The 13527-nt window shown below is 41.1% G+C and overlaps 1 protein-coding gene across 7 annotated transcripts in view; it reads left to right on the top strand.

The window, feature by feature from the left end:
• The window catches only part of cep152 (centrosomal protein 152), a 14079-nt gene extending 552 nt beyond the window's left edge, over positions 1-13527 (top strand). Inside the window, exons 3-28 of one of the 7 annotated variants that reach the window (XR_005076677.1) lie at positions 3010-3119; positions 3237-3297; positions 3382-3717; positions 4007-4142; positions 4666-4806; positions 5352-5494; positions 5755-5955; positions 6080-6227; positions 6394-6485; positions 6584-6747; positions 6856-7057; positions 7351-7455; positions 7542-7672; positions 8018-8146; positions 8229-8364; positions 8618-8803; positions 8885-9133; positions 9350-9481; positions 9584-10237; positions 10652-10727; positions 11428-11592; positions 11700-11781; positions 11880-11962; positions 12117-12364; positions 12452-12525; positions 12647-12700. Coding sequence is in view for 5 of the 7 variants with exons in the window: in XM_037108348.1 (XP_036964243.1) it covers positions 3010-3119; positions 3237-3297; positions 3382-3717; positions 4007-4142; positions 4666-4806; positions 5352-5494; positions 5755-5955; positions 6080-6227; positions 6394-6485; positions 6584-6747; positions 6856-7057; positions 7351-7455; positions 7542-7672; positions 8018-8146; positions 8229-8364; positions 8618-8803; positions 8885-9133; positions 9350-9481; positions 9584-10237; positions 10652-10727; positions 11428-11592; positions 11700-11781; positions 11880-11962; positions 12208-12555; positions 12647-13452 (5016 nt within the window). In the remaining 2 variants the exon portion in view is untranslated. Of the gene's footprint in view, positions 1-3009; positions 3120-3236; positions 3298-3381; positions 3718-4006; positions 4143-4665; positions 4807-5351; positions 5495-5754; positions 5956-6079; positions 6228-6393; positions 6486-6583; positions 6748-6855; positions 7058-7350; positions 7456-7541; positions 7673-8017; positions 8147-8228; positions 8365-8617; positions 8804-8884; positions 9134-9349; positions 9482-9583; positions 10238-10651; positions 10728-11427; positions 11593-11699; positions 11782-11879; positions 11963-12116; positions 12556-12646 lie in introns of all 7 variants that reach the window. The other 6 variants (XR_005076676.1, XM_037108352.1, XM_037108351.1 and 3 more) reach the window with 6 other exon arrangements.

Raw genomic sequence — 13527 nt, 5'->3', positions numbered from 1 at the left:
CTGCGTCCAGCAAATGTAAATGTTAACTGACCATTGGAAAAAGGATGCAATTTGAAGTCACGTTGGGCTCTGGGAAGTTGTGATGAGCATTATCAACATTTTTGGGGTTATTGAATCAATTAAACATGAAACTGAGGATTAATCAATACTGAAATTACTTATTATGTGCAGCCCTAAACAATACTCGGTAATGTGCAGGATTGAGAGTCTTACTTTAAAATTGTATTCTGCTTAGAGCCCGACCGATAAAGGATTTTTAAGGCTGATACCGTTACACATATTTGGTGATTTAAAAATCTGATATTCTGATATATCGGCCGATCACTGAAATAATATGATAATGCAATTTAAAAATAAACTTGTTTGTTTTATTATCACAACAGATCAGAAGAACATCCAAATATATTCTAGGGTTTGTGGCATTCTAAACACGAGTGTTTCCAACAGGAACGTTGTAGAGCTACTTTCAAAGTGACCAGATCTAAATGATCTATCTACATAAAACTGATACGGAGAAAGTAATGCAACCCTTGGTATTGCACATAAAAATTGACAGCAGTAATGCACACAGGTAACAAACAGCCATGAAAACTGCTCCCAGTTTACACAGGCTGGTGGTTTTCTCCATAAAGTTTTTGAACGCCTGAAAAATTTCCTCTCCCCGCGTGCGTCCTTTCAGGGGAAGTATTGGTAATAGCACCTCACACCATCCGAATAAATTTGCACAACTGGGCTGTATCGCTGGTGTCTGTAGACTGTAGAGTCTGCAATGTCTCTCTGAAGCTGCTTTGTCAAATCTTCGGCCATTACTTCACAGCGCTGTGCAACTGTACCTCTTGAGAGCTTTGATTGATGATAACATTTCCACTTTGTTTTTAAAATCCCGAAACAAGTCAGCTGCTTCAATGAAGGCTTCTTTTGTCATCTCTCCATCTTGGAAGGACTTCTTATGCTTAATGATAGAGTGACTCACTGGTAACAGTGCTTTGGTGGCTGCCTTTGCTTGTAAATTCTGCTGTGTGAAAAATGACTGTTGTCCGATTAACTGTCCGATAGTTGAAAGTGCCTAATATCGGCCGATAATATTGGCCTGCTGATAAATTGGTCTGGCTCTAATTCTGATACAGTCTCTTATTACCTCCTTAAAGAATGTCGTCAGCAAAGCAATCCAACCATCACAATGATAAAGCAATATTACTTGATTACTTTTCTGTTGTTCTTGGATCACCTCAACACCAAACATACACAAATAAAGTCTAGAGAAAAGAAAAATCAACAGGATTTCTTTTATTTAATCTTAATAACAAGAGTGTATTCTGTAAGAATGCACATTTCTATATTTGGTTTCTTGAGACGAGAGTCAGTTGTTTGAGATCTGGAAGTATTGTAGTGTGTGCACATGTGCAGGGTCACAGACTAGACTGTCATTATTATAAATCATAATCCTCCTTGTAATTACGTTTTTACTGAATGTATCTGTAATCCAATAAATACATATACATATTTTTTCTGTAACATAGTTAGAATAAAGTTACATATTTTTTTGTATCCTAATTATGTAATTCCATTACAGGTATTAAATTACTTCCCGAGCTTTGCATTATTTGTCTCACCTTGATACGTTGATATATTTGCAAAAATATTCATGCTCCCTTTTTAACATCAAATGTATTTGTCATGTTCTTATTTGTTTGTCTGACTTAGTGTTGTTGGCTGGGGAAGCATTTGAGGTTTAAACTATTTGAATTTCAAATGAACGGCCTATTTCACAACTAGACAGGCATGCTGTGTTATTACTAACGCCCTACAATCTGTTAACCTGAGCTATTATTGGCTCAGTGAAAAGGCCTCCTCCAGGTGTGTCACACAGAAACCAGCTCTGACCTGTGATTTCCCTACTTTCTCTCTATTAGCTCACCTTGTTTCTCCACTTGACTCCACTTGGATCTTATTGTGAACATGAAGAAACTGCTTCTGAATGTTTTGGGCTGCGATAGTCAGAAGAATTGGACTATGAAGGAATATTTATTCTGAGATTTTTTTTTTCATTGCTTGTGTAGGATACAGAAGTTTGGTCAAGTGGAAAATATTTGCCACCAGTAATTGGAATGTTTCTGCTCCAGTTAACATTGCTATATGTTTCGTCTAAACAATGGAGTTCTTTGGGAGCAAAACAGAGCAATACCACAGGGAGCCGACAACATGCCAGGCACACTTTGCGTGCTTCACACAGAAGGTCTTCTCCGCAGAAAGATTAGGCTAGGAGGTTATCATGTGGCTTCACAGCTGAAACAGGAGTGCCTCCTCAATTTTTGTTAAATGTGTAGAAAGGATAATATGGGTCCTTTGGTGGTGGACACAGTCGAAGATTTGAGGAATATTCAACAGTCCTTGTGGGAAGTAAGTCCAGTTGGCTCTGCCTTGTTCTATCACACATGTCTGGTTGTAAATCTGGTCAATCCATTTCTGACGCAGAGGAATATATGAGATGTCAACATTTGTTTTTGTCAATGTTTTGTTTCTGCATGTTTTGATTTTCTCAACCAAAAGAACATTTAGTGTCTTATACAAATGGAGCTTTATTTCACAGAGGGCAGCAAGTAATGATTACTGTTATTACTGATTGATTAAAAAACATACAAGTGACAAATCTTGACATTTAGGAAGCCTGAACTAATGAAAGTTGGAAATTCTAGCCTGACAACTTAAATGATTAATAGATCAGTGTTTTGAATTGTTGGGTACATACTTACAAAATGACCGGGGACACTAAAATCAGTGTAAAATGTTTTTGTTGACTACCATGAGCCATGATCCTGTGAAGAAGGTAGACTTTTTTTTAAACTTATTGTCAGGACTCAACTAATGTTGCCCTTGACATGTGCTTCTCTCAGGCTGTCAGCGGTTTTTCTCTGTGCTGTTTTTTTTCTATCTGTGTTATTTTACTGCTTGCAACCTTCATGACTCATTTCCATGTGATTTTTTTTCTCCTTCTTTTTTTCCCCACAGCTGCAGAAGCTGCTCACAGACCTGCCTGATGACATGCTGGAGGACAGTCGGGACTCCTCCTCCCCAGAGCTGGAGTACTCTCCCTGCAGCAATAAAAAACCTGGCAACAGGTAAAACACATGTTACCTTTGAAGCATTTGTAATCTCAAATTTGGAGAACTCTTGGTGTGATTTAAATAGACATTTCTGATCGTGTAGTCATGAAATGATCCTTTTTTGCTATGCAGCCCACAGTCCACGTGGACTCAGCAATGGTCAGCTCATCCAAAGCCAGCCTCTCATGAACAGGTAGGTTGTTACCACTGTTTTTGTCTTCTGAACTTACAGAAGAAGAAAAATCAAGCACTAATTACTGTCAATGTCTATCTGAAGAACTATGAGGTTGACTATGATCAACACCCTCATGATGAGTACAGTTATGAGGATGGAGCTGCTCAGATCAATGGACATCGGAGTCACCCCCAGAGTCAGCCTCTGCCTCATGCGTGGAACCAGCAATCACAGGACCATCAGTTCACCCAGGATGATTATACATACACCAGCATGGGCACTGAAAAATCAACAGAGACCTGTGATTTCTCCACGGACGAGTATGAGACTAAGCAATGCCTGCAAGACGCTAATAATGGTGTAGTGTACAATGGAGACGGAGGACGCAGAGACAACCAAAACTACGGGGACCACAACGGTGCCAGCAACCATTTTCAAGTGAGTGGCGTTTTATTTTGGTCTATTTTGGCACTCCGGAATACTAAACTATCAGCACTGTTGTTGATGGATCATTGCATTGTCAAGCTGCTGTCTATTGTCAATTATTTTTAATTTAATTCTTTATATTTGTACATGTATCACGTAGTCAGCATGTTGTACAGGTGTGTGTGTGTGTGTGTTTGAGAGAGATTCTAGTTATTTGTCCAACTTTAACTGTATTCTTGAGCTATTTAACACAGTGCTTTTTTAGCTTAAACACAACTTTATTTCTTTATTTTTCTGTTAGTCTGTACAGGGGAACAGGGTAATAGATCAGTACAAGGCCAGCTACAATCCTCATCAGCCAAAGATGTTTAACCCACATGCTGTTCACCAAGGTCAGCTGGACCATTTGCAAAGAGAATTCCTTGACTCCACACAACGTAAGTCTTTCACACTTAATTTAGCTGCTGGACTTATGGCACAGTAATATAGTGACATGTAAATAGCAAATCTGTGATCGTTGAAGATAATTGAGAATAATGAGCTGCATTGGTCCATGTACCAACAATATAAACTACACATATCAGGAATGTTATCACAGTTTAACAGTGTTGTTTCGGATTAGCAACGTCACCCCGAGCTCCTTGACAGTAATCTGACTGGAAACATGAGTTCAGTATTTTGTTAATAGACACCTTGAGAAATGTAAAAATCCTTGTGTAGAAATATGCCTAGAAAAAAAGGAGAGTGTCATTTTGATAGTCATTGGTGAGTTACTGAAACAGATTTTATTATCCATTAACACATAAAACAGGGTCCTTGCTCATCTGTACTTATTAACACTATGAAACCAGAATCTAAAGTGTAATTGTATCACATTCACTTGCTTTGCTAAAAGTTAAAATGCCTGTTTTAAGGTGAAGTGATTGATGTGATTTACAAAACTTTTGTGCTGCGTTTCAGAAACAGCAGATAGGGAGCAGATTGCCCAGCTGCAGATTTTAAACAAGGCTCAGCAGAGGCAGATTGAAGACTTGGAGCGAAAACTGGAGGATTCAAGGCGGAATATGAGATATGTTGAGCATCAGTTAGCCATCGCCAAAGGTATGTGTCAAACAGTTTGCTTTCGAATGAGGGATGGGAAGTGCTTATTTCAATTCATAGCCCATGAAAAGCAGTTGGATTATACCAAGTTTGTAATGCTTTGTAATTGTCGAATGTTGTTCTCTTTTCATACATACATTTAAAAGCCTATGTTTAAGCTGCTGTGAAAATTACTTTGAACAATCAAATCATTCACACATTTTGAGTAGTTGTGAGGGACAGTCTTGTTTAAAGAATAATTATTCACTATGTCTGACTATGGTGTTTTACAAATAATTTCCAGATATGTTTGTTTTTTCCTGATGCACCATTAACTCTGGATAAATATCAATCAGTGGAATTGATTGAGATGGATAAGAGGAAATAAAATGAAAAAGTCTTCAATTACTTATAGTACGCAGTGATGCCCCCTTGTGGCTGTTAAGAGAGCTTGCACTATCTGCAACAAAACACAGTGGGTCTTGTGCTGGCCTTTCTTTTCTGTCCTTGTTCTCTCTCTGGGTGTGCTACCCGGGTGAACATAATGTCGATTTTTCTTTCATCAATAGATGAAAAAGATGGCCTAGCAGTAAGTCTAAAGGAAGCAAGTCGATTGGTTGAAGAGGCCAAGGAGAGAGAGGTTCAAATGCAAAACAAACTGAAGGCAATGGAGCAGCAAATAAAGGTCCTTATGGAGAGAGACCATGAGGTAAGTTTTGTACTGGCTTTTGATTAAAGCTTAAAGCAAACTACACGACAGTCTGAGACACATTAGGTTATCTGTAAGCAAGAAAGAAGCTAAAAAAAACAATGTCTGCTTTACCAAATTAAAATAAACAAATCTGATATGAAATCATGTAAATACCTCACTGCAATGTTATGAATTGTGTTCTCAAACAGGCCAGCATTGAAATTTTTGATGTTAGATGTGGTCTTTTAGTGTCTACAGTAGTTTTCGTTGGTTTTCAGAACATGAAGAGGCAGAGGGTGGCAGAGGCTGCCATGGATAGCATGAAGGGGCAGATGTTGGAGCTTTGTCGCTCTGACACCCTGTCCAGAGCACGGGAGCAGCATGACAGAGACCTCACTGTCATGAAGGAGCAGCATGATGCTGCGCTGTTGACACTACAGCTGAAATTGGACTCCAACTCTCAGGCTCTGAATGAACAGGTCTGAAAGATGCGGCAAAAGGGAAATTGAATTTATGTATCCCCATAAGATAATAATGTCCTGATAGAGTCTAAGTCATCTGCAGACATACCAAGCTCCTGTGTTGTTGTTCTGTTGCTTCCAGATTGATGTTTGTCAAGGGTTACGGGAGCAGGTGAAGCAGCTAGAGCGCCAGAGAGAAGAAGAGCAACTTGAGAGAGCCAGAGTCATCAATGCCCTTACTCAGCGTCTGGAGGAGAGTCAACAACAGTGTGCCAAGCTGCTGCACACAAGTGAGCAAAGGGTCGACTATATACTGCAGCCGCATGTTTTTCTTTAATGTACTTGATAAAACCTGTGTTGGAGGGAAATCACAGGATATTACTGAGAAATGCGTACTTTTAACTCACTCAATTCCAAATAATGTTTTCATCTCTGTTGTGATTTTGCTTTCTCCAGGTTCAGTGCAGGAGACGACTCAGATGCAAATCAAACTACAGCAGGCTCAGTCAGCCAAGGCACTGAGCGAAAACATGAACAAAGTCTTACAGGTTTACTCTCTGATGCCACTCTAAAAACATTATTACTATTAAGTATGTGCGTTAAATTGTTTGATTTAAACTTTTGATTCCTTGTTTTTATCCTGAAGGAGGATCTAGCTGATTTGAAGGAGCAGATCACCCTGTATGAATCTGCTGTGAAACATGGTGTTGTTGCATTAGACCTGAGCAGTGATTGGGAGAACCAGCTGTCCGAATCCTGCGTGGATTTAGGATTAAAGAAAACAAATCGGAAAAACGGCCTGCATCACAGGTACATCGTGATCATGTGTCCTTTTTTCTGTGTCCCTTGTAGAATTTTTACTTTTTTTATCACCACTTCTGTCAATAACCATCAAAATGTGACTTGACCTATTTTCAGTACTGCCCTGGCTCACCTGTCAGACTCCAAACTGCCCAAAGATGAAGCAATGCGTTTGCTGCGAGTGGAGATGCAGCGCTGTCTGTGTAGTCTGAAGGGGAAGCGGCAGAAGATCAGTCAGCTGCAGGAGGAGCTCCAGCTCTGTCAGGGTCGAGTGAATGAGCTGCAGACCAAGTTAGATGATGCCAAGCTCAGCTCTTCGGTGAGAGCCCGACCAGACACAAGCTTTAACACTGTACTTGTACAAACAATCTCATAGCTTGTATTCAGAATAAGAGAGTTTGACCCAATTGATTTGTAATTCCAGAAAAGGGGAGGTAAAAGGATGAATATATAATATATAAGTATTCAGCAGTGATATACTAAAGAAAACACACAATATTAAAAGCTCGTGCCAATGTACAAATTGTACAAACATAAGAAAACCCAAGAATAAATGCATAAATAAAAAGAAAGAAATTAAATGGCTGTAAAATACGGAATCTTTGTTCACAGGTCAGAGAGTCCAGCCAGATGAAACATCTAGACATCACTGGAGAATCTCAGAAAGAGTTCATTAGACTACAGGAAGACAAACAACACTTGCAGGGACAAGTGGAGGTTGGTCTTAGTTTATTTTCACATTAATCATGTCCTTTTCTTTTGACTGTAAATAAATATTCATTAGTGTTCTATCTAAACTCTAGTTGTTAGAAAAGAAGAATAAGGAACTGAAACAGAGTGAGGAGAAGGTGAGGTCTGCAAACGGGGAGCTTTGCAGCAAGATGAGGGAGATGATCCAGGAACTGGACAAAGAGAAGCAGGAGGCATCTGAGAGGTAAGACACAAAGGAGGGAATAAGAATATATTTAATGTTTGTTTACCTTAAATGATTGTATTCCTAAAGGCCTACACAACATTGTATTAAGATTATTTTGATGGATATTAAGACAGTGATATGATTCACAGTTAGTGGAAATGATCACTTTTATTTTACAATTTTCATTTCCTTACATCTGAAGAATAAGATTTGTCGGCCAGGACATCTCTACAGGACCTTTGTCAAAACCTGATTTCCTGTCTCACAATTCTCTTTATCTTGTCAGTTATCTTGCCATTTTGATAATATTTCAGTTAATTATTTAGCCGTGATCCTAATACATGTTTATGTTTCTTCACTGAGATCTGAGCGTATACATCAGCAGTACAGGGACGACGTGGTGAACCAGATCCGAACAGAGCTCATGCTGGAACATGACGCTCACGTTGAACAGCTGACTGAACAGCACCAGCAGCAGCTCCAGCAGTTACAGTGAGTACTCTGCACCTGTCACTGAAAACTTCAGTTATCTGGAAACCTTTGCAGCTCATTTACAGTACTTGTTAATTGACAGGACCCAGCTGTTTGAAGCCAATGATAAGATGTTGGCCGTGCAAGAGTGTTACTTATCGGTCTGCAAGGAGAAGGACTCGCTGGAAGAACACATGCGCAACAGGGAGAAGGAGGAGGCTTTGATCAGAGACAATGAGGTGTGTGTGTATGTGTGGTATTAAAATGTGTTTACAAACAGTTGTTTACACTCATCAAACTGTAAACATAATTGAAAATATACAAATACACTATTGTAGGGTAAGTACTGATTTGGAATTGATTAATATTATGATTTTTTACTTTTACGACAGTTTGTTTAAGGCAGTTTTGCAAGCTTTTTGGCAATGATGAAAATACCTGTATTTAACAAAGTGGATTGAGAATGATTAAGGATTTCCTTTTCATTCCTAGCAAAATATGAGTAAGGAGAGTGATACAGCTATGGAGAAGCTGAGGGCTGAACTTGAGGCTCAGCATCAGACCTCCATAAACCAGCTCAAAGCTCTCTGGTCCAAAGAAAAAGAGACAGAGATCCAGCTGCAAGTGGACGCTCAAGTCGCCTCGGCCAAGGCTGCTTGGAAAGAGGAACTACATAAGGTAAAATCCTCTGTCCAGCTCCTTCAACTCCTGAATGGTGACTTTATGTTAGACATGAAAGTTTGTACTGTTTGTTTGCAGATGGAGAAGACTTGGGTCCAGAGGCTGGAGGTTGCTACAAGAGAGACTGCTGAGGCATCCTGTCAGGCAGATGACATTGAGGCCAGCAGTGGGACGATTACTGTTGAGGAGCTTGACTCCAGGCTCAGTGCCCAGAAACAGCAGCTGCAGATGGAAGCTGACAAGGTCAAACGCAAAGCTGTGGAAGAAGCCAGGAAACGGATCCAGAAAGAGCTGCATGAGAAACACCTCGAAGACATGGCCAAACAAGTCAGTGGGGTTTACTTTATAAAACTTGTGCTAGTCGGCCAAAGTGCTTTTACTGCATGTTTATATAAGTGGCACCAGTTCTCTGACTTTCAGATTTCCTTCCTTCCTTCCTTCCTCCTTTTATATCGCACACCACTTCTCCAACATGCTCTGTTTCATGCCTTCATCTGGAGTTGACTTAATCAGAAGTGGACATAAATGTGCTGGTGTTTTCAGGTCGAAGGTGCAGTAACGAGGGCCTATAATCGCTGGATTGAAGATTTGACCTCATTACCGGAATACCAAGCCTCTCTCCAAACAGAAAGGGAGAAATGGGAAGAACTACAAGAAAAACAGACAGAACAACGGGTATGATGTGGTTTACTTTTTGTTAGTTTACAACTGTAAGTGTTGTGAATTAGCTTTCCTTTTTTTATTAATGTTGGATCTATTTTGAAATATATGTGTCAGGTGTCCCAGGCCCTGAGGGAGGCAGAGGGGCAGTGGCATAAGCAGCAAAAGAACCAGCTTGAGGAACAGAGCTCAGGATCCCAGAGAGTGGAGGAGCTCCAAGAGGAGGTGGCAGCCCTCCAGACTCAGCTAGAGCAAGTGAGGAGAGAGCAGGCTGCCCTGCTGAAGGCTGAGCTGGCCGGAGCTAGAGCGGCCTGGAACAGAGACAAACAACAGGAGATCTCTGCCATCCAGGTCCGCAGTGAGCAGGTGTACCAAACCAAGCTCCAAGAGCAGCGCAGGAAGCTGGAGCAGGCTTTGCAGCAGGCCAGAGAGAACTCAGACCATGAAAAGAAGGAGCTGCTCCTGCAGATGGATGCCAAACTACAACAGACTCTGGGAGTCCGAGAGGAGGAATGGAGATGTCAGCGTGCAGAGAAGGAGCAGGCCCAGAGACTGCAGATGAGAGATGAGTTACAAGCAGAGCTTCGGACTTGTCTGGCAGAGGTCCAGACACAACTTCTCAGGGATCCCAAAACAGATCAGCAGGGTGCTGAAGACATCAGGAGTACCAGTGGGTCCACGTCAGAGGGCACAATAACAGAAATCATCAGGACATCTTGCAGAGAAATAGTCAACAGAGCAGTAAATAAAGCTAAGAAGGAATGGAAAAAAGTGAGTTAAAATTTGATTATCCATTGTCATAAAGTGATTTTATGTTGAATGACCGACTCTGCTCAATGATCGATGTACTCAGTCACAGAAAGACGAGGTAACTGGGTTGCAATACAAGTACTCATAGCAAATGATTATATCCAACCCCAGTTTGGTTTACAATGATAACAGCAAGAAGGGGGGAAAAGTGCAAGTTTTTATTAATGCAACATTTTAACCTGTAAGTGTAGGCCAGTGTGGGGACAGCCTGTCCTTTTCCTTTATCATGAGAAGTACTCCCATGATGACATAATGTAGTTTAAAATTAACTTTTGTCTGATGTGCGTTTTTTATTATATTCTGTGTTTTTTTTTCTATGGTACAATGTGTCTGAGTGGCTTTATCCTTTATGACTTCTCATTTATGTCCCCGCAGATAAGTGAGGAGAGACTGAGCCGTGTGTTAAAAGAAACACAGCAACAGCATGAGAGAGAAATGGATAGAATGCAAAGTATGTAACATGCTTGTATTGTCCCTTCACTAAGCTGCAACAGTATTAGAATTTATTGTCATGATATCATCCAAATGTGCTTAAAACTTTTAAAATTGCCTTTAAACATACTGGAATCACTTGCCTGACATGTTAATCACAAATCTTTTTTTTTTTTTGTTAACATCCTTTAATGTTGGTCACAGGGTTGATTGGGGGGTTTGGTTCATGCGGCAAACACCTTTCTTTGGCAGGTCAACTCATCTTTCTGTCACACTTGAGTTTTGAATACAAAGTATTTACATACATACGATTTGATTTTGATTTTTGCTTTTGTGAGGGATACAATAATCAAGCTGAGGCTTCAGCCATAGTGACAAGGTTAGGATTTTGGAATGACTGGAAAGAGGCAGGCTCCCCCCGTTGGTAATTCCAAATAAATGAGGGAATCAGTGCCAGACTTTACGTTATGTAGATAGACAGCTTTTTCAAGACGTTCATGAGGATATTCACAATTCTCCAAATATTGGAAATTCACCAGGATCAACTTAGCTTAGAGTGTTTTTATCATCTGCAATGAAATCTTGTATTGTCCCATCTGTAGCTGAGCATGATAGAATCTTAAATCCATATAACATGAAGTATTAATTGTTTTTGTTAGACTATATCATGTGCTTATCAACAAGTTTACATGATGGTTTTGTCCTCCACTGTCCTCTAGACTCTTCCCAGCACAAGGATCAGGCTTGTTGTAGGAAGGAGTGTGCTGAGACTGTAAGTAAGCTGCAGAAGAAGAATCAGGAGCTCCAGAGACACTTAGAGAAAGCCTGTCGACAACTGCAGCACAGTGTTCGAGAGCACAAAACTGCCCTGCAGCAGCTGAAAGGTATTTCACTCACAAAAATGTTTCTTAAATGTAATTTGAATAAATGGACTCAAACTGCACTGTATCTGTATGTCTGTGTTGATGGTCTATAACACTGTTTATTGTAGGTGAGCATGAGAGCAGCTTACAGAAGGCAAAGGAGGAGCATCTGCAGCAGCTAGAAGTGAAGAGGGCCAGCGAATCCTCAGGGTTGGTGTTGTTTATTGTGACATGCCAAGTTTGTCAACACTTAAACAATAATAAGCAACGATAAAACTGCACTAAAAATTAACTGCTCTTGTTAACAGGAGCTCTGAAAACCAGCAAAGTCTTCAGCAAGGACTCGAGGAAATGAAGCAGCAATACCTGGAGACTGTAGAGAAGATCAGAGGTTGGTGATGGTGCTGAATTTTGATAGACCTGTGTGAATTTCAGGATTTCAACGTAGTATTTTTCATTTTTAAGGATCAATAGCTTTTATTCAATGTTTCCACTCCATAGATGATGTTCTGTACCATATAATGTATTTGTTACTTTTGATGCAGGTAGGCGTGTTTGTGCATCAAGTGTCACCAAATCAAGTTCTCATTTGTGTGAAGTGAAAAGCACAGATCATAACAGTGTCGAATATGGCAGGAGACATGCTGCGTTACCTCCAGGAGAGCCGGGAGCGCGCAGCCGAAATGATCCGCAAGGAGGTGCAGAGGGAAAGGCAGGACACTGCCAGAAAGATGCGGCGCTATTATCTGACCTGTCTGCAGGAGTTACTGGAGGACGGAGGAAAGACTACAGGGCAAGAAGTCATAATTGTTCTAAACTTGTTTGCTTGCTTCATCATGGCTCCTCAGGCTAATTGTATTGCTCTTTCTCTCCTCTGCAGGGCTGAGAAGAAAATAATGAATGCAGCGAGCAAGCTGGCGGCCATGGCAAAAGTGCTGGAGACGCCTATCAAAAGTAAATCTGTAAAGAACTTCAGTTTACAAAGTGAGTCCTGATGTTCAGAACTGCTCTACTGTCAAATTTGTGTTTGTTTCAATATATCAATGTGGTGTAAATTGGTGGTTTGTATTGGCAGGTGGTTTGCCGGCTGTGTCACCTCCAGGTGGACACGCAGGTTTCAGTGATAATCAAACATCAATGTTTCCTGAGCTTCCTGGGCTTCCTGACATGAGGCCAGAGGAGAGATCCAACAGGGAAAGGACTTCTGCTGATTCAGAGCAGAAAAAAAATGCCTCAGCAAGGACAAAACCTTTGAATCACCAGGACGTTTCTGCGTCTGGGAAAGAGGTGTCCACAGCGGATGCAGGGCTGAAACCCCAATCAGCTGCTCACAAACACCTCCGCTCTTACAAACCTCCCCAAGAGATGACTTCACCATCCCAGGTAGATTTTGTCAATGTGTCTGTGAGGAGCAAAAACAGAAATCTGTACCTGCAGGGAGTGGATAACCAGCCCAACTCTGAGCAAAAGAACAAACCTTGCGTCATCCAGGAGGCTCCTGTCAGAGATGAGAAGCACACCGACTGGAGTGTGACCAGCAGTGACTCAGACACGGGCTTCCAGGTTTACAGACTCTCCTACTCGGGAAGGAAAGTCGAACCAGTTAAGCCATTCTCTGTCTCTGCTGCCACCGACAGTGACCCGGGAGAGTTTGGTGGCCTCACCCCAGATGTTTCTGACATGACTGTTTATAATGAAATCGCCAAGAAGACGCCTCACACCCAGACCTTGAACCATGCAAAGATGAGCACACACAGAGAGCCCACTCCTGGCTCTGAGGCTGAGAAGCAGCATGGAGCTGGTTTAAGGCCTCTGTTCTCCGAGCTGAGACAGCGGCAGCAGGACAGCGGCTTTGATAGTCCATTCTACCAACAGAAATGACCTGACAGTTTCAGTTCCCTCACTCAATAGTGCCTTTAAATGAGTGTATAAAGTTTACATGATGTAGAACCGTCA

The sequence above is a fragment of the Acanthopagrus latus genome, chromosome 8 (assembly GCF_904848185.1).
Source record: "Acanthopagrus latus isolate v.2019 chromosome 8, fAcaLat1.1, whole genome shotgun sequence".
Taxonomy (NCBI): domain Eukaryota; kingdom Metazoa; phylum Chordata; class Actinopteri; order Spariformes; family Sparidae; genus Acanthopagrus; species Acanthopagrus latus.
This window is presented reverse-complemented; position numbering and strand designations above follow the sequence as displayed.